The sequence below is a fragment of the Vulpes vulpes genome, chromosome 15 (genome assembly GCF_048418805.1).
Source record: "Vulpes vulpes isolate BD-2025 chromosome 15, VulVul3, whole genome shotgun sequence".
Lineage (NCBI taxonomy): Eukaryota > Metazoa > Chordata > Mammalia > Carnivora > Canidae > Vulpes > Vulpes vulpes.
Genome location: NC_132794.1, coordinates 31,852,103 through 31,879,383, shown reverse-complemented (window position 1 = coordinate 31,879,383; position 27,281 = coordinate 31,852,103). Strand labels below are relative to the sequence as shown.

At 36.2% G+C, this 27,281-nt stretch overlaps 1 protein-coding gene across 14 annotated transcripts in view; it reads left to right on the top strand.

Moving 5' to 3' along the window:
• Positions 1-27,281, top strand: part of ROBO1 (roundabout guidance receptor 1) — a 1,128,624-nt gene that overhangs the window by 152,767 nt on the left and 948,576 nt on the right. For all 14 annotated transcript variants that reach the window (XM_072738096.1, XM_072738103.1, XM_072738098.1 and 11 more), the window contains exon 2: positions 3,309-3,445. In XM_072738096.1, coding sequence (XP_072594197.1) covers positions 3,358-3,445 — 88 coding nt within the window. In that variant the 5' untranslated portion in view covers positions 3,309-3,357. The remainder of the gene's footprint in view (positions 1-3,308; positions 3,446-27,281) is intronic.

The following is a 27,281-nucleotide window of genomic DNA, read 5'->3' as shown; positions in this document are numbered from 1 at the left end:
TACCCAAAAATTTAGTATTGCCATCTATGCTTTTAAAATAGTGCACTATATTGCATCCATAGATTTATTATTCCCTCAAAATAATATAAATATATATATGTATGTTACATTTTAAAGATTTTTTTGTATTTATTTGAGAGACAGAGAGACACGAGCAAGGGGTGAAGAGGGAGAGGGAGTGAGAAAATCCCAAGCAGACTCCATGCTGAGAATTGAACCCATTTCAGGGCTTGATCTCACAACCCTGAGCCAAAACCAAGAGTCAGATACTTAACCAACTGCACCATTCAGGCACTCCAGCCACCAAAATTATAATTTTAAAGTATTATATGACACTAAATAATTCTGTAACCTCATATCCAACCTAATATTTCACAACAGAAAAGGATATTGCATTTTTTTCTCTTTTCTCATGTCATATTAGTTTCTTTAATTCAAAACTGTATGAATATACATTCTTAATACTTTGCTGGGAGGCCCTACTTATATATATAGCTATGGAGAAAAGTGTTCATAGGGGGTTGTGTTTGTGGTTGTTGAATTTACTGTATTTTAATACTCAGCCTCCAAATGCAGTTATATCACATTCTTCACTAAAATCACTTGTCTTATTATTAATATATCAAAGATGTGATTTTACATAAGGGGTTAGTGTAATTTTAGGGTATGTTCATTTTTAGACAGGCCTTTTGAAGATCAAAATTCCAAGCTATTTTGATTTGTGTACATAGCAAATAAGGTAGTTGCCACTTCTGATATGCGGATTGTACCTTAAAATCATGCTATGATACTAGCCATTCACCATATAAAGTCACATAATTGTCCTTAACTAATAAAATTTGGTTTTATGAATATACTAAAACATTCTTGAAGTTTGAAATATGTGCTTGTTAATATACCTGGCAGGAGTTCAACCAGTTATAATAAATATTTTTCCTTCCAGGTTTATTTTCTTATGATTATTGCATTGGTTTTATATTGTTTTTTTAAAAGATTTTTTTTTTTTTTTGAGAGAGAGAGAGAGAGCGCACACACACGAGTGGGATGAAAGGGCGGAGGGAGAGAATCTCAAGCAGACTCCCTGCTGAGCACAGAGCTGGACATAGGGCTCCATCTCACTACCCATGAGATCATGACCTGAGCTGAAATCACAAGTCAGAGGCTTCACCAACTGAGCCACTGAGGCAAACCTATTTCACTGATTTTAAAAGAAGAATGCACATATTTGATACAGGCCTTTATTTTATTGATGGCTACTGGCAGCTAGTAAGTTATGGAATTATTAAAAAAATTGTTAGAATATAACCAACCATAGATATGAAAATCTTAGTTTCAATAATTATCCTTTAAGTATCATTTACCTACTATAATAATTCTAAATGTTCAAATAATAAGCAAATTATAAACAGCTTCTAGATTCATATTTGCTTTTATTTACATCAAAAGCTGAGGCAAAACTACTCAGGTACATATAAAGAATACAAGATCTATGGGCAGCCCAGGTGGCTCAGTGGTTTGGTGCCACCTTCGGCCCAGGGTGTGATCCTGGAGACCCGGGATCGGGTCCCATGTTGGGCTCCCTGCATGGAGCCTGTTTCTCCTTCTGCCTGTGTCTCTGCTTCTGTCTGTCTCTCTCTCTCTCTAATGAATAAATAAGTAAAATCTTAAAAAAATAGAATACAAGATCTAGGGTTTATCTCAAAACAGGGACTCTGATGTCTAGTTAGATGCACATAATAATCAAACGTTAGAGTGAGGAGGAATATGAAACTATCCCTAGGCAAACAGAAGCCAAGATGACAGGGTGACTGTTATATGGAAACCCAGTCAAGCAGAAGTTACTAGGATGCAGTGTATTTGTACATTTTCTCTGGAAGAACTAATCATCTATATATCACTGAAAAATGTGACTATAAGCAAACACTAATGGATTACTCTGAGAAGGAGCCTTTTTATGTAGTAACAACTACATAGTATGGATTGAAGAGTGGAACTGTTCAACTAGGTTTGTGATTATCTGAAATCTAATCTACCTTCTACTCTCATTTGACACTTAAAACAGATAATACATGGAAGATAATGTTGTAGACATATGATGTCATTTATGAGTTCTATACCAGGGTAAGGAGGGTTACAAAGGCATTGGCTCCAAGACAAGGAAAAAGGATAACAAATATGAACCTACAGTAGCAAGGGTATTTCTCTGTAGGCAAGGTTCTAGCCCAGACAAGAGTGGTTTACAGAATTCTTAAAGAGAAGAAATAATCCTCAAATATCTTATATGTCCAGTGATTGTAGGTGTCTGGCAGGAGGATTAGGAGGCTCTGCTAAAGGAAGACTTGGCAATTAACTGTACAGTGATGAGTAATAAAGTAAGGACAGCTCAGCTCAACTGGACAAATTGATAATAGCTTTGTGTAGATAAACCTACAGAATCAATTAGGTCATCCTTTTCTCCAGCTGGCACTCTGAGTGTCACAAAATGACTGATAGAACTTTCTTTTTCTTTGGAGACAAATTACTTTTTTTTATTGTGCTAGATTTATTTATGTATTTTTGAGTAAGTGAACACATGTTTATCTACCTCCTATCTCCTAAATCTAACTTAAATGCCATGTCTTTAGTGTAAGTTTGGTTGGTTCTCTGAAGCAAAACTGATTGGTCTTCCACCTGAATTCCTGTAGTTTTTTTCTGCCATCTGTGAAAGTCATCATCTACAAGGCACTATTTTATATTTCTTCGGTCCTTCATGACTCATACAGCATGCTTTGTTCAAAATAGAACATCTACAAAAAATTTTAATGTGTTTATAAATTGATATAAAATATCCTCAAATTGTTTATCTACTTGAATAAAGAGAGAATATTTAGTTTTGTCTTCTGTTCTATCTTCAAAGTAGCATGGTTGGCTCATTATAAGCTGTCTGTTAATATTTAGTTAGAGAATGAATAACCATAAAATTTTCTAGACCGGATGAAATCACTAAATTGGTGAGAAAATAGAAACATTTATCTGGCATTGCCTAAATGATAGAAAAAAACCAATGAATTATTTGCTAATTATGTCTGATTGAAAATGCAATTTCAAAATTAATAAATACTATATTTGTTCAAAATGTATAGCCTAAGATATATTCAGTGTAATTTGTGTTTTATCATCTTGAAAAATGATATTTCAAATGCATTTGACCTGTAATTTTTCACAAAATATTTTTAATACTGTATTTATCTCAATATAGATAAAGACTATCTATAGTCAATTATTTGCTAACTATTAACAAATAATTTGCTATTTATTTTTTCTTCCAGATAAAGCCTATCTGTCACTGGCTGGGTGTAATGCAAGGAAGGGACAAAGATGAAATGGAAACATGTTCCTTTTTTGGTCATAATATCACTCCTCAGCTTGTCCAAAGATCACCTATTCCTGGCGCAGCTTATTCCCGGTAAGTGCCATGCATTTGTTTTATCAAATCATGACCACTGCACTTTCTTTTGCTTTAAATTTGTTTTTCACTGTATGTCTTTAAGTCAAATTTGTTCATTTGCTTTCAAACTTGTAAGTCCGTGTGAATGGTTTCTTAAGTGTGTATGCTGATATGTTTCAGGGATCAAATATGCTTGAATACAGAGCACTTCATTAATTCCCTAGAGAAAGTGAGGAACTTGACAAATATTCACTATAACTGAAACATGTAAAGAGTTGTTATATTAACTTAGTGAATTGGAGTGGTAGAACAATTATAGCAGGGGAGAAAAGTGTGACACAAAAAGAAAAGCAGTTACAACTCAAGTTAGTACTGTAGAAAAGGACCATCAAAACAAGTGAAGTATTTAAACCTGAAAAGCCTTTAGAGGAGTGACATGTTAATTAACAGGCTGAACAATGTCAGAATAAAAAAAGCAACATGCTGCCATAGTTACTATTGTTTTCCGTGAAGTTAGAAACTGGTTTCCTTGAAGTCATAATTTTATTAATGATGCTAGAATAACATAGCGGCAAAAAGCTTTACCTAACCTCTTTTATGGGAAATTAACTACACCCAATGCTATTGTACAGGAAAATAGAAAAAATATCGATCCAAGAATGAAAAGATGTCAACTTTCCTCTAGTTAAATCTATGGGAATGAATTGTAGTTCATTTAGATAGGTTTAATTGGTCATCATAATTTAGACAAGTTATTCATAAAGGAGTGGCATATGGTGTTTCATTAAATTAAACCTTGAAGTTTGATTTTTATTTATTTTACTGTCATATTTCAGTATCTGGCAACTATATATAATTATCATTTGTATCCACACATGAAACGGAATTCTTAAATCATCTATGGGCTTAACTTTTTTTCCCTTGCTGGGTTAAAATGGATACGTTGACTTGGCAGGGAAGGGAGCTGTGAAAAAACAAATGGAATTATATCTGTTAAAATCATTTCCATAAGGTGAAAGTATACAGAAAATTTAGTCTGGTGTAGCAAAGTACGTTTAGCTACTTTGTACTTAATACAATACTGAAATTACTAAAGTTTTTTTTTTTTAATCTGTTGCTACAGTCCCTTCTCTTGCCAGAACTCTGTTGAGTATTGATTAAAATTAGTGAATGGACCAAATGTCAAAGATTGACAATATGAAAAATATGCATTTAAAAAATGCAAATTAAGTACAAAATAACCCGTTTTTCAAATTGTTAGGGTAAAGAGGGCATTTGTATGAAAATGTTTTGAAAACCATGACTGTTGACACATACAGGTAGAGATACAGCTTAAGTATTCTTAAACTGTTTATCTGGCCAGCCAGTACCTGTTGCAGGTCAACAAATTTAATCCGTGATCTAGTTATCCAGCAGGTGGTCAGATCTCAAAATGAGCAGGAGTGTCTTGAATCATCTTTACCTAGATACCTGGAAGAAAGAATACATCCATTAATGTATGTGGTGGAAAGAAGTAAGGTTTATGTATGAAATATAAAGTTACCTTTCCATTCAAGAGGATATTGTATCATTCCAAAGTAGACCAATCAACATAAACTTTTAGGCCCAAAATTTGTCGAGACTCTGCAATTACTATCCTATAGCTAAGCATTTTTAAAACTAAAAGAGAGCTTAAAATAAATGAATTTATTGCTTCATACAATATATAGATTGGTTTCAGAGGTGATCAGTTATCAATTAGTTAATAATACGTCATACAGATTAGTAACTCAGGGCCTGTTTTGGAACAACACCTTAAAAAGAAATACGAGTATTGAAAAGGGGTTGCATAAAATTATCCATCTTGCTCTGTACCACAGATTTCAAGAATTATTTCAAAGTAATTTACCTGCCAGAGGAAATACACTGTTAGCATTTCAAAAGGAACACCTGCAGAGGGGAAGCCATTTTCATAACTCCTGCCCCCAGGATGGTTGGTTTCAGGCTAAGGAGATTATAAACCTCCTGAAAGGAGTTGTCAGCCTCAGGTTCGCCCCCCTCCCCTTCACAGTCATCTTAGAATGAACTGAGGCCCTGATTCCTTTTGCTGTTGTGCTTTTAGCTTTCTCATGTTTAGTAGAGACCTGGACCTGGAGTGAAGCTAGTGGAGTTTAGAGTGAGCAGAGATGAGAAGATCCATCTCAGTGATTTTTGAAGAAACAGTTTCTCATTCACCTGATTTACTTTCACTACTCACCTTGACGAAAGAATATTCTCCTTCACAAGAAATTGATTTCAAAGGCAGATAGATGAAAAAACGTTAATAAGTTTCTGAAAAACTGAGAAGTAAGCAGTCTCTAGAACTTAACTTGATGACTTACCACATGAACAGAAGTGTGTACAGGGACAGGTGTACATAGCCTCAGGGCACAAAGTAAAAAACAATGTAAATAACCATCATAATGCAAATTATTTTATTACCACAATAATAAAGAGGTGTTTGGTAAAGCTGTGACTTAGTTACTTGGTGTAATTAAATATTAAAATATTATTTGAATATAATGCTTGGCTTGATGGATTACCCAGCTCTCGTGTTGTTGTTTTTTTAAAATTTTCTTTTTTGTCTCTCTAGATAATGCTTTTTAAAAACTGCTTATGTTTTATCATATTTACATTTTTGTGTATTTACAATATTGTATGGGAAGTGGTTGTTGTGTCAGCTAGGTGCCTAGAAATTACTTACACATTTTAAATCAAGAAATACTTTTGCTTGAAAGTAAATCAATTTTTTTTTAGTAAATCAATTTGAAAAGAAAGTAATTAAAAGGTGGATTCTAGGAATGATTAGGCCACTCTAACAAATTCCAGAGGTTGCCCTTCATTGCATGTAGAGCCTCTGAAAACCCGCCCCTGAATGAAAACCACTGCTAGATGTTTCTCTTGTCAATTTACCTCATCTCTTATTTACATATAAAGAATTCTTAAGCCAACAGTAGTTATCTCCTATATAGGCTGTAGAAATAGCCTGCTGTATCTGGGCTATGCCACATCTTTATTTAATCTCTCCTACAAAAAATCTGACAGATTCCCATCTTTACATTTTAAACATCCACCTCTGATTGCAACAGATGTCAGAAGACAATGAAAGACAGATGCTAAATGATATGTTTTAAAAGTCTACATTTCGCATATAGTGGGTTGAATTGAAACTTTGAAGAACACCAAGGTTAAAAATAAAAAACGACGATGTTGAATTCTGGGTGTGTATTGAAAGATTTTAGGTGGAAATATATGAGGAGGAGAAAACACACACAAGGTTGTATTTCTATTTGAATAAATCCGACAGCCCACTTTCAAGTTAAACGCGATTTATTTTTTCCTCCCTCTTCTCTACACGTGCAGCAGCATTTTCCCTCATTAAAGATGCAGGTGCTGACAGGGTTATTTCCTTTGCCCTGCCTCATGTCAACAAGGCTTGAGTGTGAAATTGTCTGAAATGATTTACTGCTTCTCCTCCCCACCTACCCATCCACCATCACTTCAGTACCTTGCTGTTTTACCCAGAGGAAGGTAATTGCAAGGAGCTACGTATTATTTGGATTTGAATCATCTATAGAGAAATTATAAATTTTAAAGAAAGAATTCTTCATATAAAATCTAGACGTAATATATATAATTATATACATAACGATTCCCATATATACTTATTTTTGTGTTTTATTTTTCACATGCCCAACAGGTTTTTAAATAGATTTGAGGAATTATTTCAGATCTTAAAACTCTTCTTTGAAATGTAAAAAAATAAAATAGAAAGTGTATTTCTGAAACGGAAATGTGATAGAATCTTCAAACGATTCCTTTGGAGTATACTATTTAATTAATAATGTTGCATGTACACATCCTCCAAAGATTTTTATCTACAAGCATGATTTTTCCAATGGTTGTTATTAGTTTCTAGAGCACAGTATCCATGGGCAGTGATAAGGAAAATACATATGATTTTTCAGTCTATAAAGATTACTTGTTCATAGGCAGTTTGATTTTTTTTTAAGTTGGATTGACTATTCAGAAATTAATTAATTTTAAAAACTTAAAAAGTCTCTTCTATTAGAATATAGCATTTAAACTACAAAGTACTTTAACAGGTTACTTAGCTCTTTCAACTATACATTAATAGAGGTGTTACTATAAACAAAAGTAAAAAAATGTGTATATAAAAGAGTAAATAAAAGTGATATGACTTTATATGTTACTTGACAAATCTGTGTGATTATAGAATTATTTCTTAATGTATTTCCCATAGATTATTTTTTCAGAAGCACTTTAAATGTTTAGTGAAAGTAAAGTTTTCTAGGCCTCTGGCAGAATCACTGAAACAGAGCCTGGATCTGTAGCCTCAAAACCTGAAGTTTTATAAATACCCCAAATAAATCTCTAATGCACAGAAAATTTGAGAAACACTGCTTTTGACAAAATTTAAGTTGCTAAATAGTTGAGTACATTAAAAAAAGTTTAATTCTCTGAGGAAAGTGTTTCATGAGAGAGGGATAAAAGTATTTGAAGATAATTCTTTTTGATATTTCAAGGATTTGGGGGAGCATATTTGAGACCATTGTTGGTTTCCTTTTTTTACCTCTGTTTCTTGCTATTTTTATTTCATAGTAATATTTAGAGATTCGGAAATATGATTGTTCACACTGGAGGAAGGTATTATACTAATAGGTCAGTGAAAATTAACCTATGTAATTTAAAATTATAAAATACATTTAGTTTTGCCTAATTAGTACAAATTCTCCTAAATTTTGACCATGCCTTAATGAATTGTTTATTCAGACATTAAGTGTCTGGGCGTTTGTGTCCAAATTAGAATAATAATTAATGATGCGCATTTTCTGTAACTAATGGGAGCCCAATCCCTAAATATGTTTGTAGCAGGACAATAACTACAGATGCAATTGAGGGAGAACAGACCTGTAATCAAGGATGAGATCCTACAATAAGATCTTTGCCAAATGCCCTTCAGGCAACTTGAAAACCTCACAGAATTCACAGAGCAGACCAACAAAATAAGAATCTATTGGAAAGCTAACACCTGTTAAGCACTTACTGTAAGCTACGTACTTTAGTTTTACAAGTTTTGGAGAGGGATGAGTGGGAGAGAAAATCCCAGGCTCATGCCAGGAGACAGAGTTATGAAGATCAGAAGAAGGACTGTGGTATGATTTGGTTGAAAGGAAAAGTGTATATTAAGGGATGTTTGGAGATGAGTCCAGAGAGATTGAAGTTCAAATCTTGAGGAGCCTTTATACTACACCAAGAAGCTTTAAATGTAAAAATGTAAATGTAGAAAAAAAATTGTCTTTCTGGAGGAGATAAAATAATGAAAATTTATTATTAATCTAATTTGCTAGTTATAAGAAGCTATCGTTATGATAGAATACGGGAAAACACTCCTAGAATTTTTCAAAGCTATTATCAATACCAAAAAGAGTAGTATGTAGAAATTATTCATTCAATGTTCATTGATAAATGGATAAGTAATTGCAGGAAGAGATTACAGGAAAAAAAAGGCAGAATCCTGGGTAGAGATCAGGCAACAGAGAAGGAAATGAAATTTGCAAAACATCTGGATAGAGAGTCAGAAAAACTGAGGGATGGCGGGAAGGGAAGGGAAGAGAAGAGTCAAGAATTGCCCCTAAGATTCATTGTTGGAAGATGGTCAAATGAAAGTGTTATTAATGAAATTGAGGTGGACATAGAGTGCTACACTATGATTTGATTTAATGCATATTTATTGTTAAATGATTTACAATATAGAATTATTTTAAGAGATCAAGTAAAAAATATATGAGTGTGGTAGTATACTTCCATTTGGTCTCTGAACTGCAAATTGCTTTGTCATTTTTTTTTGGACTTAAGCTCAAAATGGTTATCTATAATGCTATTAAGAGTCACTCATCATACACACACACCCATATGTGTGTGTATGTATATATGCATATATATGAATGTATATCTATTTATGAGTATATAAACATATATACATATATATGAATGAGTGTATATAGGTATTATTGGCTATTGTCTCTTGTGTATATATTAACACTACTAGAATTTTTCTGGACAATTTGCCAAGTTAAATTTATCACTCAGAAGATGAATAGGAGTACTATAACCAAACTGTAGAGTACATGGTTATTAAAAAATCTGGTATATAACATTTATTCTCTCAGTGTCATTGTGTTTATCGGGATTTTCCTTTATATTACTATTGACAAAAACACATTTTTAAAATTCTTTGATTGTTAAATCAGTTGACATTGTGATGTAACCTTGTTTTTTATTCGAAGTTTTTGTGTGTTTGTGGGTCTTAAATAGGATTAGAAAATCTATGGCTAGGTGTGTCGGGTCTTGAAAGGGAACAAATATTTAAAAAAAAATAAAATGCATTCCTTACTTTCTAGAGACCACCACTCAGTAGAAGATGAGATCTTAATAACTGGAGAAATTGCCAGCTGTACTCAATTCCATGGCTCTTTATTAGCCTTGGACTACTAGTGTGAGGTTTTATCTAATTGTTTAAGTAGATGGAGGCAAACTAACAGACACAGTCAGTGACAAGACACTCAATGAAGAAACTCCTATTTGTAATCTAGCTGTAGAGCCCATGACTACTCTGCTTTGATGGCGCGGCCTTTGTGATTAACCTGGCTTGCAAAACCTCATGTGCCACACTATCCACCTAATTAAGCCATCCGAATGCATTGCAGCAAGCAGAGTGCCTCATATGGGCTGGTATAAATAATTTTTGCTCCTCTATTGCTTGGTTAATAGAAAGAGGCACTATTCTAGATTATGAGTGATAGAGGCTATATGGTACAGCTTTTGTAATTGTGCCTGAGGATAGAGAAAGCCTTTTGTAAAAAATTCTGTTTGCCTGAGAGGCTGTCATTACTTCATTCAAATCTTTACCCTAGATTTCCTAGTGAGCTTTCATTTATTCTTTCTCTTTACTTGTGGATTTCTTCTGTCTACAGAAGAAATGTGCCTGTGTCCTTTGTTGTATAAACAGACCCAGCCTCTGCCATGTTTTCACATGGGAGAATGGCTTTGAAAATCATTTCTTACATTTAAATAACTAATAAGCAAAATGAGTATTTTGAACTATTAAAATACAAAGAAAATGTAAATACTTCAACATGAAAAGTTGAATGCATGTGAAAACCTTGAAAGCATAAAAACTGAACTTCTCTCCAAAAAAAATCCACTGTGTAAATTTTGAAAAAGGAGATATGACAATATATATATATACATGAATTTGTGTCATGATATGCATCTTATGTGTGCATACATAAGCATATATAACACTTGTATGTAAATACATAAATTTAAATATGTATTTATATATGTGTATACAAAAGTATTTGTGTGTATTCTAAATTATTCATATAGGTCTGATTAATATATACAGACTGACATAGAGGTTAATTTTTTAATCCTCATAAAAGATAAGAATTATGATTTTTTTCCCATCAATATCAACAGTCATTCTCTAGTTAGAATACTATATATATAGTATACTATATATATACTATAGTATAATACTATATATATACTATGTAAATATATAGATGACTGAATTCCTTACATATGAAAATCATTCTACAGAAATATATAATTTCTCATTTTTCTATGGAAATGGACCTTCACTTTTATTTTAATGTTTACTCTGTAGAGTTCCATTGCATGACATGGAATTGAATTAGAGGCATGAGCCTGGTATAACTCTTACTATAAGTTGAGGGTAGGTGCTCAGAATCCTGTGCTGCCATCCTTGTTGATATGTCATTGCCTACTGGGTTGAAGATTTTCCTTGGAACCTGTGACAGTAGTAAATTCTTATCTCTTCCATTGTACATATATTTTTTATTTTCTTGGATTCTTATTTTCTAATATGATGAGAAAATTGTGGTTTTTAAATAGTTGTAGAATAAAAAGTGTTTTATAGCTGATTTCATGTTCTTTAAAGAAACTGAATGTCACCAACAGTAAGGTGACAATGATCGTAAGATATGCCATTATGTATGGCTAAGGAAAAATATAACTAGAACTTAAGCCTTGAGCAATGTCTTAAGTATAGTTTTGTGTGGTGCATTAATAAGACCAGCCTCTTAATGCTTTAAAGTTCTTTTTTCCATCCCTCCTAGAGGAACAATATCTTTTGCATTTAATTTGGTGGGTGAAAGCAATCTTTTTGAAATTTCTCAGAAAGTAGACATATTCTATTTAGACATATTGTATCCTCTTTTCTCTAGTAGCTTAATTTTTGCTTCACAAAAAAAGATGTAGATCTGCAAGGATTCCTCCAACAATAAATATTTCCTTTAATAATATCAAATCTATTTCTGAAATTTTGTTTCTAAGCTTCAAGTAACAGTTATAGTTACTGACAATGGTCAATTATAGAGTACTTGTGGAAGACATTTAAAATGATAATTAAACTCAACTTGTGTATCCCCCATAATGCATGTAACTCAATCGAAGTGACAACAGTACAAACAGTTATCACCAAGTAATCACATCATGGGCAATGACAGTCACATCAAAACTGCTGTCTGGCTCATAACGATTGTAAGATGCCATGAACTATAAGAATTCAGAGTCAGAATATGGGAGAAAAAGTATCTTTGAATCAATGAAATAGGATATATGGAAAGAAATTGAGCCTGACAGATTCCTCATGTTCCTCAAAGCTATTTTATGTAAAGGCACCGATATTCACTGGCAACCAATCTTCTTAATAGATCATTATTTTAAAGCCACACACTTGGTGAGTGAGAAGAAATAAGTAAGAATACAAATGCAATTAAAATATATCCATTTAAAGGCTCATTTCTTTCCTCCTGGTAGAAGTGTCTTTCTTAGGTTTAGAAATCTTTTAACAGAAAACTCAGCATGTATACCTGGGTCTTACTACCACTAAGATAGCTGAAATTCCTAACCAGTATGCACAGTGCTGAAATTAATAATGCATTTTTTTTTGAAATTTTGTGTATAGTTTTTTTTTTTCTTTTTCACAGAAGTTCCTAGGTAGACAGAAGTAGCTTCAGGAGAAACTGTGCTCTTTTTCCATAAGTGTTTGCTGGATTCTAGATAGTGCCAATGTAATAACAAGAACTGACTTTGTAATACTTTACTTTGAAAAGTATACTAAAAGTTAATTATGTACAGAAAGTAGTAGTTGCTAAGTAGTTAGCAATTAAATGGTAGATATAATAAAAATTGGCTCATCCTGATTAGAAAGTAATAGTACTCCTTAACCAACCTGTAACTAGTGTATTGTTGTATTCACTGAATCAGTTTGTCAATGAAATGAAACATATTATTGAATCTTATTTTTGGCATCTTTCGCTCAAAACTATAGTTTCATTAGATTTTTCTAACCAAGAACATTTATGGTAAAACTAAGTTTTAGCCTCTTAAAAAACTCCCAAACTTTATATGTACCATTTTTGCTTTCCTACTAGTAATGAACAAGGTTCCTATTCGTCATTCTTGCTAACTTTTGGTTCTGTCAGTATTTTGCATCTTAGCCATCCAATAGTTGTGTAATGATAACTCGTTTTATTTTATTTTTTATAATAAATTTATTTTTTATTGGTGTTCAATTCACCAACATACAGAACACCCAGGGCGCATCCCGTCAAGTGCCCCCCTCAGTGCCCGTCACCCATTCACCCCCACCCCCCATCCTCCTCCCCTTCCACCACCCCTAGTTCGTTTCCCAGAGTTAGGAGTCTTTATGTTCTGTCTCCCTTTCTGATATTTCCCACACATTTCTTCTCCCTTCCCTTATATTCCCTTTCACTATTATTCATATTCCCCAAATGATTGAGAACATACACTGTTTGTCCTTCTCCGATTGACTTACTTCACTCAGCATAATACCCTCCAGTTCCATCCACGTTGAAGCAAATGGTGGGTATTTGTCGTTTCTAATTGCTGAGTAATATTCCATTGTATACATAAACCACATCTTCTTTATCCATTCATCTTTCGATGGACACCGAGGCTCCTTCCACAGTTTGGCTATTGTGGCCATTGCTGCTGTAAACATCGGGGTGCAGGTGTCCCGGCGTTTCATTGCATCTGCATCTTTGGGGTAAATCCCCAACAGTGCAATTGCTGGGTCAGGGAGGATCTATTTTTAACTCTTTGAGGAACCTCCACACAGTTTTCCAGAGTGGCTGCACCAGTTCACATTCCCACCAACAGTGTAAGAGGGTTCCCTTTTCTCCGCATCCTCTCCAACATTTGTGGTTTCCTGCCTTGTTAATTTTCCCCATTCTCACTGGTGTGAGGTGGGATCTCATTGTGGTTTTGATTTGTATTTCCCTGATGGCAAGTGATGCAGAGCATTTTCTCATGTGCATGTTGGCCATGTCTGTGTCTTCCTCTGTGAGATTTCTCTTCATGTCTTTTGCCCATTTCATGATTGGATTGTTTGTTTCTTTGGTGTTGAGTTTAATAAGTTCTTTATAGATCTTGGAAACTAGCCCTTTATCTGATATGTCATTAGCAAATATCTTCTCCCATTCTGTAGGTTGTCTTTTAGTTTTGTTGACTGTATCCTTTGCTGTGCAAAAGCTTCTTATCTTGATGAAGTCCCAGTAGTTCATTTTTGCTGTTGTTTCTTTTGCCTTTGTGGATGTATCTTGCAAGAAATTACTGTGGCCAAGTTCAAAAAGGGTGTTGCCTGTGTTCTCCTCTAGGATTTTGATGGAATCTTGTCTCACATTTAGATCTTTCATCCATTTTGAGTTTATCTTTGTGTATGGTGAAAGAGAGTGGTCTAGTTTCATTCTTCTGCATGTGGATGTCCAGTTTTCCCAGCACCATTTATTGAAGAGACTGTCTTTCTTCCAATGGATAGTCTTTCCTCCTTTATCGAATATTAGTTGACCATAAAGTTGAGGGTCCACTTCTGAGTTTTCTATTCTGTTCCATTGATCTATGTGTCTGTTTTTGTGCCAGTACCACACTGTCTTGATGACCACAGCTTTGTAGTACAACCTGAAATCTGGCATTGTGATGCCCCTAGATATGGTTTTCTTTTTTAAAATTGCCCTGGCTATTCGGGGTCTTTTCTGATTCCACACAAATCTTAAAATAATTTGTTCTAACTCTCTGAAGAAAGTCCATGGTATTTTTTTTAAAAGATTTTATTTATTTATTCATGAGAGACAGAGAGATAGAGATAGAGAGAGAGAGGCAGAGATACAGGCAGAGGGAGAAGCAGGCTCCATGCAGAGAGCCTGACGTGGGACTCGATCCGGGGTATCCAGGATCACGCCCTGGGCTGAAGGCAGGCACTAAACCGCTGAGCCACCAGGGCTGCCCAGTCCATGGTATTTTGATAGGGATTGCATTAAACATGTAAATTGCCCTGGGTAACATTGACATTTTCACAATATTAATTCTGCCAATCCATGAGCATGGAATATTTTTAATTTGTAGTTCTAGAAACATATGACATCATTCTTGCTAACTTTTGGTTCTGTCAGTATTTTGCATCTTAGCCATCCAATAGTTGTGTAATGATAACTCATTGTTGTTTTAATTTGCAGTTCTCTAGAAACATATGACATTGAAAACATTTTCAAGTTTATTTGACATTTGTATTCTTCTCAGATGAAGTGTCTATCCAGATTTTTCACCTAATTTGTATTGGATGGTTTGTTTCATTTTTGTTGAGTTTTTAGACTTCTTTGTATATGTCGAGTGTAAGTTCTTTATCATATACATATTGTTTAATATTTTCTCCTAGTCTTTGGCTTATTGTTCATTTTCTTAACAGTGTCTTTTGCAGGGCAGGTTTTTAATAAAGTCCAACTTATCAAATCTTTTTTTCATGATCATGTTTTTTTTTTCCTGATGCAATACAATTACCCTTAGAAACATCTTTTATACATGTGACCCTGCATCGTGTATTCCGTATATCACACACTGGTGAATACATTCATTCGATAAAATATCACTGTAGTAATTCACATACACAGTTAATTAACATTCTTAGAAAATCTTTTACACATATGTTTCTTCAAGGTGTATTAAAGCAACATATTGTGTGAACACAGTTATCCACTTTAATAACACTTTGTGTTCATGTATACAGCCACCATTCCACCATTTATTCCATAAATAAAATGTCTTTTATTTATGTGCCTTTGCAGAATGTTTTAAATACAGCACAATGTGGTAAACACATTCATTCCCCGGATAACACTTTAATTATTCACATATAAAATTACCATTCTTAGAACTACCTTTTGTACATAATAACTTTTTAAAGTATACTAAATGAAACACCATTGTGTGAACATATTCTTACTGAAAGAAATATCAGTGTACTTATTCACACATAAAACTGGCATTAGAATTTTAAATATGTGACAGTCTTCATTTACATAAGATACCTTAATTATGTAGAATAATAGTTTCCTGTAAGACTTCAGTGCAAAGAAATGATACTGGAAAGAACATATCTTATGGCACTGATATATAAAAACAGAATCAAATGTGAAAAGGGTAATAATAATACCATTTTTGCCAATGTTTAGGATGAAACTTACTGTTTACTGAGTATTATATAGAAATGATTGTCTAATCACAAAGCCAATTTTTGGTATCTAAAAATATTGAATGCAGCTGAAAAGGAGACAGATAAAATTAAAATTGAAAAAGAAGACCAGGGGCAGCCTGGGTGGCTCAGCGGTTTAGCGTCGCCTTTGGCCCAGGGTGTGATCTTGGAGACCCGGGATCAAGTCCCGCATCTGGCTTCCTGCATGGAGCCTGCTTCTCCCTCTGTCTGTGTCTCTGCCTCTCTCTTTGTGTCTCTCATGAATAAATAAATAAAATCTTAAAAAAAAAAAAAGAAAAAAGAGAAAAGACCAGAGACAGTTTCTATGAAAAGAGATGCCAATTGTTTAAGAAACCAATAGTTTAGTGGGGATAAGAGGACCAATTCAGAAGTGTTATTTGGGCAAAACAAGTTCATGTGGGTCAAGCGTCTAATGTGCTCTGGAGACACACAGAAGCAGCTTCACACTCTGGGAGAACTGGAAAGTTGAATTTTTATGATCAAGATGTAGGTGGTTTATTCAAGTTTTAACTATAATATTAGAGTTAACCTTTCTTTCAATTTTCTCTCTGTGTCATGCTCTCTCTTTAAAGATGTGCTACCTTTTTTTGATATTTCATTTTTATGAATGAAGCTTTAATTAAGTGTGGCTAGGAATCAGTCATTTTCCCAGATTGATAGGTTTATAGTGAATAGGCTGAAAGATATAAACAAAGCACTGGCTTTAGTGACAAAATTACCTGGATTCTGTATGAAATGTATGGACTTGAGCAACTTGCAAAAAGTTTTTTTTTTGGTTTACTTTGTTGGTTTCTTTAAAAAAGATGATACGTTGTGGTTGTAAACATTACTTAAAGACTTACATAAAGTATATAATACATTGCCTTATTTATGGAAAGCGCTCAATAAACAGTAGCTACTATTATTTGAAAAATAGGTATTGCTAGAGGTGCTTAGGTGGTTCAGTCAGTTAAGCATCTGACTTGGGCTCAGGTCATGGTCTCATGATCCCAGGGTCCTGGGATCCAGCCCCGAGTCGAGTGGGACTCCATGCTCAGTGGGTAGTCTACTTCTCCCTCTCCCTCTACGCCTCCCTCTGATCTGGCTCTATCTCAAATAAGATTTTCTCCATGCTCAGTGGGTAGTCTACTTCTCCCTCTCCCTCTACCCCTCCCTCTGATCTGGCTCTATCTCAAATAAGATTTTCTCAAATAAAAAGATTTTATTTATTTATTCAGAGACACTGAGAGAGGCAGAGACAAAGGCAGAGTGGGAAGCAGGCTTCCTGCAGGGAGCCTGATGTGGGACTGGATCCCAAGACCCCAGGATCATGACCTGAGCCAAAGGCAGATGCTCAACCGCTGAGTCATCCAAGGGCCCCTACACAAATAAAATCTTTTAAAAAAAATAGTCAGTTTTTGTAATTATGAAGGGGACAGGAAGTATATGTAGATTAGGGCAAGGTTATCAGGCTCTGACGATGATGTCATGACTGGAGCTAAGAATATTTGGAAAAGAGAGTTGCTCCAGATTAAGGGAGGAGTTAGAAAACAATGTAACATAAAAGAGTTGGATTTTATGGTGAGTTTATGGATGTGAGAATAATTAGTTACTCTTCTTCAGAAAAATAGATTTTACGCAGTGCCTCGAACCCCCTCCGCAAGTCCCAACAGATTATTTATTGTGTAAAGTCACAGTATTTATTGAACAGAAAATTTTTTTTGAACAGAAAATATTAAGCAATGTAGAGACGTTTTCATTTGTTATGAAAAACAGACATGATGCAACTTCACTACAACTTTCAATCAAAGAAAAGAATGCAAATTTAATGGAATATATTGGAATTAAAGTATGTAAGAATGTTAAGTCACAACTGTTAGACAGTTCTACTTAGTAACATAATGCTTCAGGGCAAACAAGGGAAACGTGATAATTGTGAATGCTTTTCATAGACACTGTGACATATTTTGAGACTACTGTGTTTGATTTCCTTATAATTATTGCTAGATTGTTTAGCATGATAAGTATTTTAAAGCTCTCAAATATGTTACCCAGAATTTCGGTTTTTGAAAGCAAACAGAAGGATGCCTACAAGTTAACATTTATTTTCTGAGGCATCATGGTGATAGAAGGACTTTCATGTTACTGTTTTGTCTTCTTGTTTGTTTGTTTTAGTGAAATACTTTGCAAAAATTAAGCTAATGGCAATAAACTATTTCTTTGTATCTTAGTTAAAAATAACACAGAAACAGAAATTATATACTGATTATAGAAGATGTTTGAAAGTCATTAAAGAAACTATAGAAGTATATAACCAGAAATTGAAATGTTGACTAGAATTGGCCAAGGGAAAATTTAGTCATTTGCTGTCTGGTAGGAAGTAAGTTTTCAGTTTTACCTTGTGTGTTTATCCGTGTGTACCTGTATTTTTGTTGAATGTATTGTGACCTTTGGTGGAGTTCAATTACTGAAATAAAATTTGATTCACTGTTATGGTATATCATAATAGACTTTTATTTCAACAGTCGGAAAATATAATGTTTCAATAGTGGCACTTTTTTCAGTTAAATTTATTATGTGATAGACTGGGATGGGCTGACTTGATGTAAATGTCACAGATCCATCAATCTCAACTAAAATATTAATAGAAAGGAACAAACATAGTAGTAGAGGAATTCAGTCTGATTGATTAAAGTAGATGATAAAGACAAAAGTGAAGATGATTACAATAATTATTTGATAAGTAGAATTGCCACTGACTTAATTGAATTTTTATGACACTATTAGTATTAAGAATTGGATAATAAATACATAGTATGGTTTAATTGAATGACGACTAAGAAAAAGAAGAAAACAAAATTTAAAGCAAAGAGATTATTGAGAATTAGAATAACTAGTTAAAATGAGTTGTCACAATTTCAATAAAGGCTGAAGAAAAGGTTTGGCAAAAAAAATGAAAATAGGAACCTAAACAACCAAAATATATCTAAATGAATGAATCAACTGGAAAATTGGAATGAGTCGAATCAGTGTGATCAATTCAGTTAAAATATAGAAAATACTCTATTAAAATCATGAAATGTTGATTTAGAAATGTCTGGCACTGTCTGATATTGTATGTGAATGTATCACATTACATGAGAAGTCATGTAATAACAAAATTTATGAGACCTGATTCAACATAACCACTCTTCCACAAAAAAGAAGAAAGGAAGAAAGGAAGAGAAGGAAGGAAGGAAGGAAGGAAGGAAGGAAGGAAGGAAGGAAGGAAGAAAGAATAGAAAAGAAATGAAAAAAAGAAAAAAAAAGAAAAAGGCTAATCTATTATACACTTCTTTTGGTACATAAAATCTGTGGACTCAATGGAAACAAGCAATCATGCATCTCATGTTTCCTTGGATAGTTCTATTTAATGCTTAGTCTTTCTGCATATTATATATTTATATAATTATAAATATATATAAAGTGTGTGATATATAAATATAATTATATAATTTTATATTTTATTACATTATATGTCTATAATATAGGTATTATATCACCCTTTATGTATTTTTTTCCACTATAAGTCCGTCAAACACAGCCAAATTCCATAGCTTATTTGGACAGCGTGTTGTTCTTCATCTGGTCTTTATTCACAATCTACTGTAAGATATCTGTTTAATTATTGTATCTTAGGTTTTGGATGGATAACAAGAAGTATCTTACAAATTGTATTTTGAGGATTTGAGGTAATTTTATTGAGGTAACTAAGATTATTCGGGAGGTCTGCAGAAATAAAAATATCTATTTTCAATGGAAGCAAAAAACTAAAGCTTATTGTGTTGGTAAGTTGTCACATTCTTTTCACTATGGATAATTTCACATTTATAATTTAAAAGACAACTTTGCGGAATTTTTTTTTAATTAATTTTTATTGGTGTTCAATTTACCAACATACAGAAAAACACCCAGTGCTCATCCCGTCAAGTGTCCACCTCAGTGCCCGTCACCCATTCTCCTCCAACACCCGCCCTCCTCCCCTTCCACCACCCCTAGTTCGTTTCCCCGAGTTAGGAGTCTTTATGTTCTGTCTCCCTTCCTGATATTTCCCAACATTTCTTTTCCCTTCCTTTATATTCCCTTTCACTATTATTCATATTCCCCAAATGAATGAGAACATACAATGTTTGTCCTTCTCCGATTGACTTATTTCACTCAGCATAATACCCTCCAGTTCCATCCACGTTGAAGCAAATGGTGGGTATTTGTCGTTTCTAATCGCTGAGTAATATTCCATTGTATACATAAACCACATCTTCTTTATCCATTCATCTTTCGATGGACACCGAGGCTCCTTCCACAGTTTGGCTATTGTGGCCATTGCTGATAGAAACATCGGGGTGCAGGTGTCCTGACGTTTCATTGCATCTGAATCTTTGGGGTAAATCCCCAACAGTGCAATTGCTGGGTCAGGGAGGATCTATTTTTAACTCTTTGAGGAACCTCCACACAGTTTTCCAGAGTGGCTGCACCAGTTCACATTCCCACCAACAGTGTAAGAGGGTTCCCTTTTCTCCGCATCCTCTCCAACATTTGTGGTTTCCTGCCTTGTTAATTTTCCCCATTCTCACTGGTGTGAGGTGGGATCTCATTGTGGTTTTGATTTGTATTTCCCTGATGGCAAGTGATGCAGAGCATTTTCTCATGTGCATGTTGGCCATGTCCATGTCTTCCTCTGTGAGATTTCTCTTCATGTCTTTTGCCCATTTCATGATTGGATTGTTTGTTTCTTTGGTGTTGAGTTTAATAAGTTCTTTATAGATCTTGGAAACTAGCCCTTTATCTGATAGTCATTTGCAAATATCTTCTCCCATTCTGTAGGTTGTCTTTTAGTTTTGTTGACTGTATCCTTTGCTGTGCAAAAGCTTCTTATCTTGATGAAGTCCCAATAGTTCATTTTTGCTGTTGTTTCTTTTGCCTTCGTGGATGTATCTTGCAAGAAGTTACTGTGGCCGAGTTCAAAGAGGGTGTTGCCTTTGTTCTCTACTATGATTTTGATGGACTCTTGTCTCACATTTAGATCTCTCATCCATTTTGAGTTTATCTTTGTGTATGGTGAAAGAGAGTGGTCCAGTTTCATTCTTCTGCATGTGGATGTCCAATTTTCCCAGCACCATTTATTGAAGAGACTGTCTTTCTTCCAATGGATAGTCTTTCCTCCTTTATCGAATATTAGATGACCATACATTTCAGGATCCACTTCTGGGTTCTCTATTCTGTTCCATTGATCTATGTGTCTGTTTTTGTGCCAGTACCACACTGTCTTGATGACCACAGCTTTGTAGTACAACCTGAAATCTGGCATTGTGATGCCCCCAGCAATGGTTTTCTTTTTTAAAATTGCCCTGGCTATTCGGGGTCTTTTCTGATTCCACACAAATCTTAAAATAATTTGTTCCAACTCTCTGAAAGTCCATGGTATTTTGATAGGGATTGCATTAAATGTATAAATTGCCCTGGGTAACATTGACATTTTTACAATATTAATTCTGCCAATCCATGAGCATGGAATATTTTTCCATCTCTTTGTGTCTTCCTCAATTTCTTTCAGAAGTGTTCTATAGTTTTTAGGATATAGATCTTTTACCTCTTTGGTTAGGTTTATTCCTAGGTATCTTATGCTTTTGGGTGCAATTGTAAATGGGATTGACTCCTTAATTTCTCTTTCTTCAGTCTCATTGTTAGTGTATAGAAATGCCATTGATTTCTGGGCATTGATTTTGTATCCTGCCACACTACCAAATTGCTGTATGAGTTCTAGCAATCTTGGGGTGGAGGCTTTTGGGTTTTCTATGTAGAGTATCATGTCATCGGCGAAGAGGGAGAGTTTGACTTCTTCTTTGCCAATTTGAATGCCTTTAATGTCTTTATTGTCTGATTGCTGAGGCGAGGACTTCCAGAACTATGTTGAACAGCAGTGGTGAGAGTGGACATCCCTGTCTTGTTCCTGATCTTAGGGGAAAGGCTCCCAGTGCTTCCCCATTGAGAATGATATTTGCTGTGGGCTTTTTGTAAATGGCCTTTAAGATGTCGAGGAAAGTTCCCTCTATCCCAACACTCTGAAGGGTTTTGATCAGGAATGGATGCTGTATTTTGTCAAATGCTTTCTCTGCATCTAATGAGAGGATCATATGGTTCTTGGTTTTTCTCTTGCTGATATGATGAATCACATTGATGGTTTTACGAGTGTTGAACCAGCCTTGTGTCCCAGGGATAAATCCTACTTGGTCATGGTGAATAATTTTCTTTTTTTTTTTTTTAATTTTATTTATTTATTTATGATAGTCACAGAGAGAGAGAGAGAGGCAGAGACACAGGCAGAGGGAGAAGCAGGCTCCATGCACCGGGAGCCCGACGTGGGGTTCGATCCCGGGCCTCCAGGATCGCGCCCTGGGCCAAAGGCAGGCGCCAAACCGCTGCGCCACCCAGGGATCCCGTGAATAATTTTCTTAATGTGTTGTTGGATCCTATTGGCTAGTATCTTGTTGAGAATTTTTGCATCCATGTTCATCAGGGATATTGGTCTGTAATTCTCCTTTTTGGTGGGGTCTTTGTCTGGTTTCGGAATTAAGGTGATGCTGGCCTCATAGAACGAATTTGGAAGTACTCCATCTCTTTCTATCTTTCCAAACAGCTTTAGTAGAATAGGTATGATTTCTTCTTTAAACGTTTGATAGAATTCCCCTGGGAAGCCATCTGGCCCTGGACTCTTGTGTCTTGGGAGGTTTTTGATGACTGCTTCAATTTCCTCCCTGGTTATTGGCCTGTTCAGGTTTTCTATTTCTTCCTGCTCCAGTTTTGGTAGTTTGTGGCTTTCCAGGAATGCGTCCATTTCTTCTAGATTTCCTAATTTATTGGCGTACAGCTGTTCATAATATGTTTTTAAAATCGTTTGTATTTCCTTGGAGTTGGTAGTGATCTCTCCTTTCTCATTCATGATTTTATTAATTTGAGTCTTCTCTCTCATCTTTTTAATAAGGTTGGCTCATGGTTTATCTATCTTATTAATTCTTTGAAAGAACCAACTCCTGGTTCTGTTGATCTGTTCCACAGTTCTTTTGGTCTCGATATCATTGCGTTCTGCTCGAATTTTAATTAACTGTCTTCTTTTGCTGGGGGTGGGGTCTATTTGTTGCTTTTTCTCTAGTTCCTTTATGTGTAAGGTGAGCTTTTGAATTTGAGATCTTTCCAGTTTTTGAATGGATGCTTGTATTGCGATGTATTTCCCCCTCAGGACTGCTTTTGCTGCATCCCAAAGATTTTGAACGGTTGTATCTTCATTCTCATTAGTTTCCATGAATCTTTTTAATTCTTTCTTAATTTCCTGGTTGACCTTTTCATCTTTTAGCAGGATGGTCCTTAACCTCCACGTGTTTGTGGTCCTTCCAAACTTCTTGTTGTGATTAAGTTCTAATTTCAAGGCTTTATGGTCTGAGAATATACAGGGGACTATCCCGATCTTTTGGTATCGGTTCAGACCCGATTTGTGACCCAGTATGTGGTCTATTCTGGAGAAAGTTCCATGTGCACTTGAGAAGAATGTGTATTCAGTTGAGTTTGGATGTAAAGTTCTGTAGATATCTGTGAAATCCATCTGGTCCAGTGTATCATTTAAAGCTCTCGTTTCTTTGGATATGTTGTGCTTAGAAGACCTATCGAGGGTAGAAAGAGCTAGATTGACGTCACCAAGTATAAGTGTATTATTATCAAAGTATTTCTTCAGTTTGATTATTAATTGGTTTAAATATTTGGCAGCTCCCACATTCAGGGCATATATATTGAGGATTGTTAAGTCCTCTTGTTGGATAGATCCTTTGAGTATGAGATAGTGTCCCTCTTCATCTCTCACTATAGTCTTTGGGGTAAATTTTAATTTATCTGATATAAGGATGGCAACCCCTGCTTTCTTTTGAGGACCATTTGAATGGTAAATGGCTCTCCAACCTTTTATTTTCAGGTTTTAGGTGTCCTTCTGTCTAAAATGAGTCTCTTGTAGACAGCAAATAGATGGGTCCTGCTTTTTTATCCAGTCTGAAACCCTGCGCCTTTTGATGGGGTCATTAAGCCCGTTCACGTTCAGAGTTGCTATTGATAGATATGAGTTTAGTGTCATCATATCTATTCAGTCCTTGTTTTTGTGGATTGTTCCACTGAACTTCTTCTTAAAGGGGAATTTTAAGAGTCCCCCTTAAAATTTCTTGCAGAGCTGGTTTGGAGGTTACATATTCTTTCAGTTCCTGCCTGTCTTGGAAGCTCTTTATCTCTCCTTCCATTTTGAATGAAAGCCTTGCTGGATAAAGTATTCTTGGTTGCATGTTCTTTTCATTTAGGACCCTGAATATATCCTGCCAGCCCTTTCTGGCCTGCCAGGTCTCTGTGGAGAGGTCTGCTGTTACCCTAATATTCCTCCCCATAAAAGTCAGGGACTTTTTTTCTCTTGCTGCTTTAAGGATCTTCTCCTTATCTTTGGAATTTGCAAGCTTCACTATTAAATGTCGAGGTGCTGAACGGTTTTTGTTGATTTTAGGGGGGGATCTCTCTATTTCCTGGATCTGAATGCCTGTTTCCCTTCCCAGATTAGGAAAGTTTTCAGCTAGGATTTGTTCAAATACATATTCTGGCCCTCTGTCCCTTTCGGCGCCCTCAGGAACCCCAATTAAACGTAGGTTTTTCTTCCTCAGGCTGTCATTTATTTCCCTTAATCTATCCTCATGATCTTTTAATTGCTTGTCTCTTTTTTCCTCAGTTTCCCTCTTTGCCATCAACTTGTCTTCTATGTCACTCACTCGTTCTTCCACCTCGTTAACCCTAGTCATTAGGACTTCTAGCTTGGATTGCATCTCATTTAATTGATTTTTAATTTCTGCCTGATTGGATCTAAATTCTGCAGTCATGAAGTCTCTTGAGTCCTTTATGGTTTTTTCTAGAGCCACCAGTAGCTGTAAAATAGTGCTTCTGAATTGGCTTTCTGACATTGAATTGTAATCCAGATTTTGTAACTCTGTGGGAGAGAGGGCTGTTTCTGATTCTTTTTTTTGAGGTGAGGTTTTCCTTCTAGTCATTTTGCTCAGTGCAGAGTGGCCAAAAACAAGTTGTATTGGGAAAAGGAGAAAAAGAGAAGGAAAGAAAAGAGAAAAAGAAAAAAGAGAAAGAAGAAAAAAAAAGGGGAAAAAGAGAAGAAAAAGAAAAAGAAAGAAAGGAGAAAAAAGAAAAAAAAGGGGGGGTGGGGTGGGGGAAGCAATCAGAAATCAAGAAGAAAGAAAAAAAAAGCACAAAACAAAACAAAAACAAAAACAAAAACAAAAACAAAAAAACAACAACAACAAAAAAACACGGGGGAGTATCCTCTGATTCTGTATACTTTAAGTCCCTTGACTTCCCTTGGAACTGGTCCGTGTCGCTGGTCTTCTGGGGGAGGGGCCTGCTGTGCTGATTCTCAGGTGTTAGCACCTGGGGGAGCTGCTCTGCCCCTGCCTGGTGCAGGGCTCAGTGGGGGGGTGTTTACCACGTGAGGCCCCGGGAGGAAGCCACAGTGGCGGGGGCAGCTCTGGGACCCTGGGGTCAGCTCCCGCAGTAGCTCCGGGGCTCTCCGGCTGCAGGGCTTGGGAGCTCCCGGGCGGGGCCGCTGATCTGCTCAGTTCCAGGCAGGAGCGTCCTTGCTGTCCTGGGCCCTCCCGGCCTCTGCCTGTCCCGGGGGGAGGCCGGATCCTGGGCTGTGTCCCGGCGCCCTGTGCTCCGGGGCTGCGCTGTTGGATTCGCGCTCCCGCCCCGCAGCCCCCTCCGCGGAGCCGCCGCCCGAGCCCCTCCGAGCTGTTCCCGGAGCCGCGCCGCCCCCTCCGCGTAGCTTCTTCCTCCGCCCGAGCCGCCGCCGCCGAGCTGTTCCCGGAGCCGCGCAGCCCCCTCCGCGGAGCCGCCGCCCGAGCCCCGCGGAGCCGCCGCCCGAGCTGTTCCCGGAGCCGCGCCGCCCCCTCCGCACGGAGCTTCTTCCTCCGCCCGAGCTGCCGCCGCTGAGCTGTTCCAGGAGCCCCGCAGCCCCCTCCGCGGAGCCGCCGCCCGAGCCCCTCCGAGCTGCTCCGGGTCCCGCCGAGCGCTGCAGCCCTTAGGGAGCTCGGCGCATCTCCGGGGGCGCAGTTCCTCTGTTACTGTCCCAGGGAGCCCGAGGGCATCCCCGCCCTCCTGGGTCCTGCTCCAATTCCCCGGGAGGCCTTTCCCCCGGGAAGGTCGGTGCAGCTCCTGCTCCTCCGGGCCGGGGCTCTCCTGTCCTGGGGACACTCGCCCCGGCCTCAGCCCGGCTCCTCGGGGCCCCTCCCCCTTGGAGGCCTTTTGTTCCTTTATTTCTTTTTCCCCGTCTTCCTACCTTGATAGAAGCACGAACTCTTCTCACTGTAGCGTTCCAGCTGGTCTCTCTTTAAATCTCAGGCCGAATTCGTAGATTTTCAGGATGATAGGATGGTTTTCTAGGTAATTTGTTGAGGACAGGTGATTTGGAGACCCTGCTCTGCCGCCGTCTTGCCCCTCCCCCAACTTTGCGGAATTTTTGCATAAGAATATTTTCATGAACAATCAATCTTCACTGTTGCAATGCTTAACTATCAATAATTGAGAACCAATTTTATTAACAAATATCATTAGTTAATAATAATGTAATTAAAGACTGTAATATATCTAGTTACTGTATCTTTAATTTCTGGGTAAGAAATAATACATTTACCATCAATGGATTGCATTCCTAGAGCCCTCACTGTTTGTTTTCTCTGCGCTGATCTCATTTAATCCTTGAAAAATCGTTGTGAAAAAAATAATTATTATTTCCCATTTAACCTTAACAGAGCCAGAATTTAAACTCACTTTGAATTATCTGACTCCAAAACCAATGATGATATTGCTTACACCATGCCAGTCCATTCTGCGACATGATAGGAATTGGCCTACATATTATATCAGAAAAGTTGGAAGACTAAAAACTCACTGAATCAAACCCATCTCTTTCTTGCCAGAAAAAAAAATCATATAATATTTTAACTAATTTTCTTGATTTTGGCCTTTCTCTATTTTACTAGCTAAGAAACCTACTTTTGTGTTTCTTTTACATCTTTGTTATACTACTTGTTTTTTAGCTTGATAGTGGTTTTATAATTGAGAATATCATATACACATGCTATAAAGACTTATGATTGATTTAAATTGCATTTT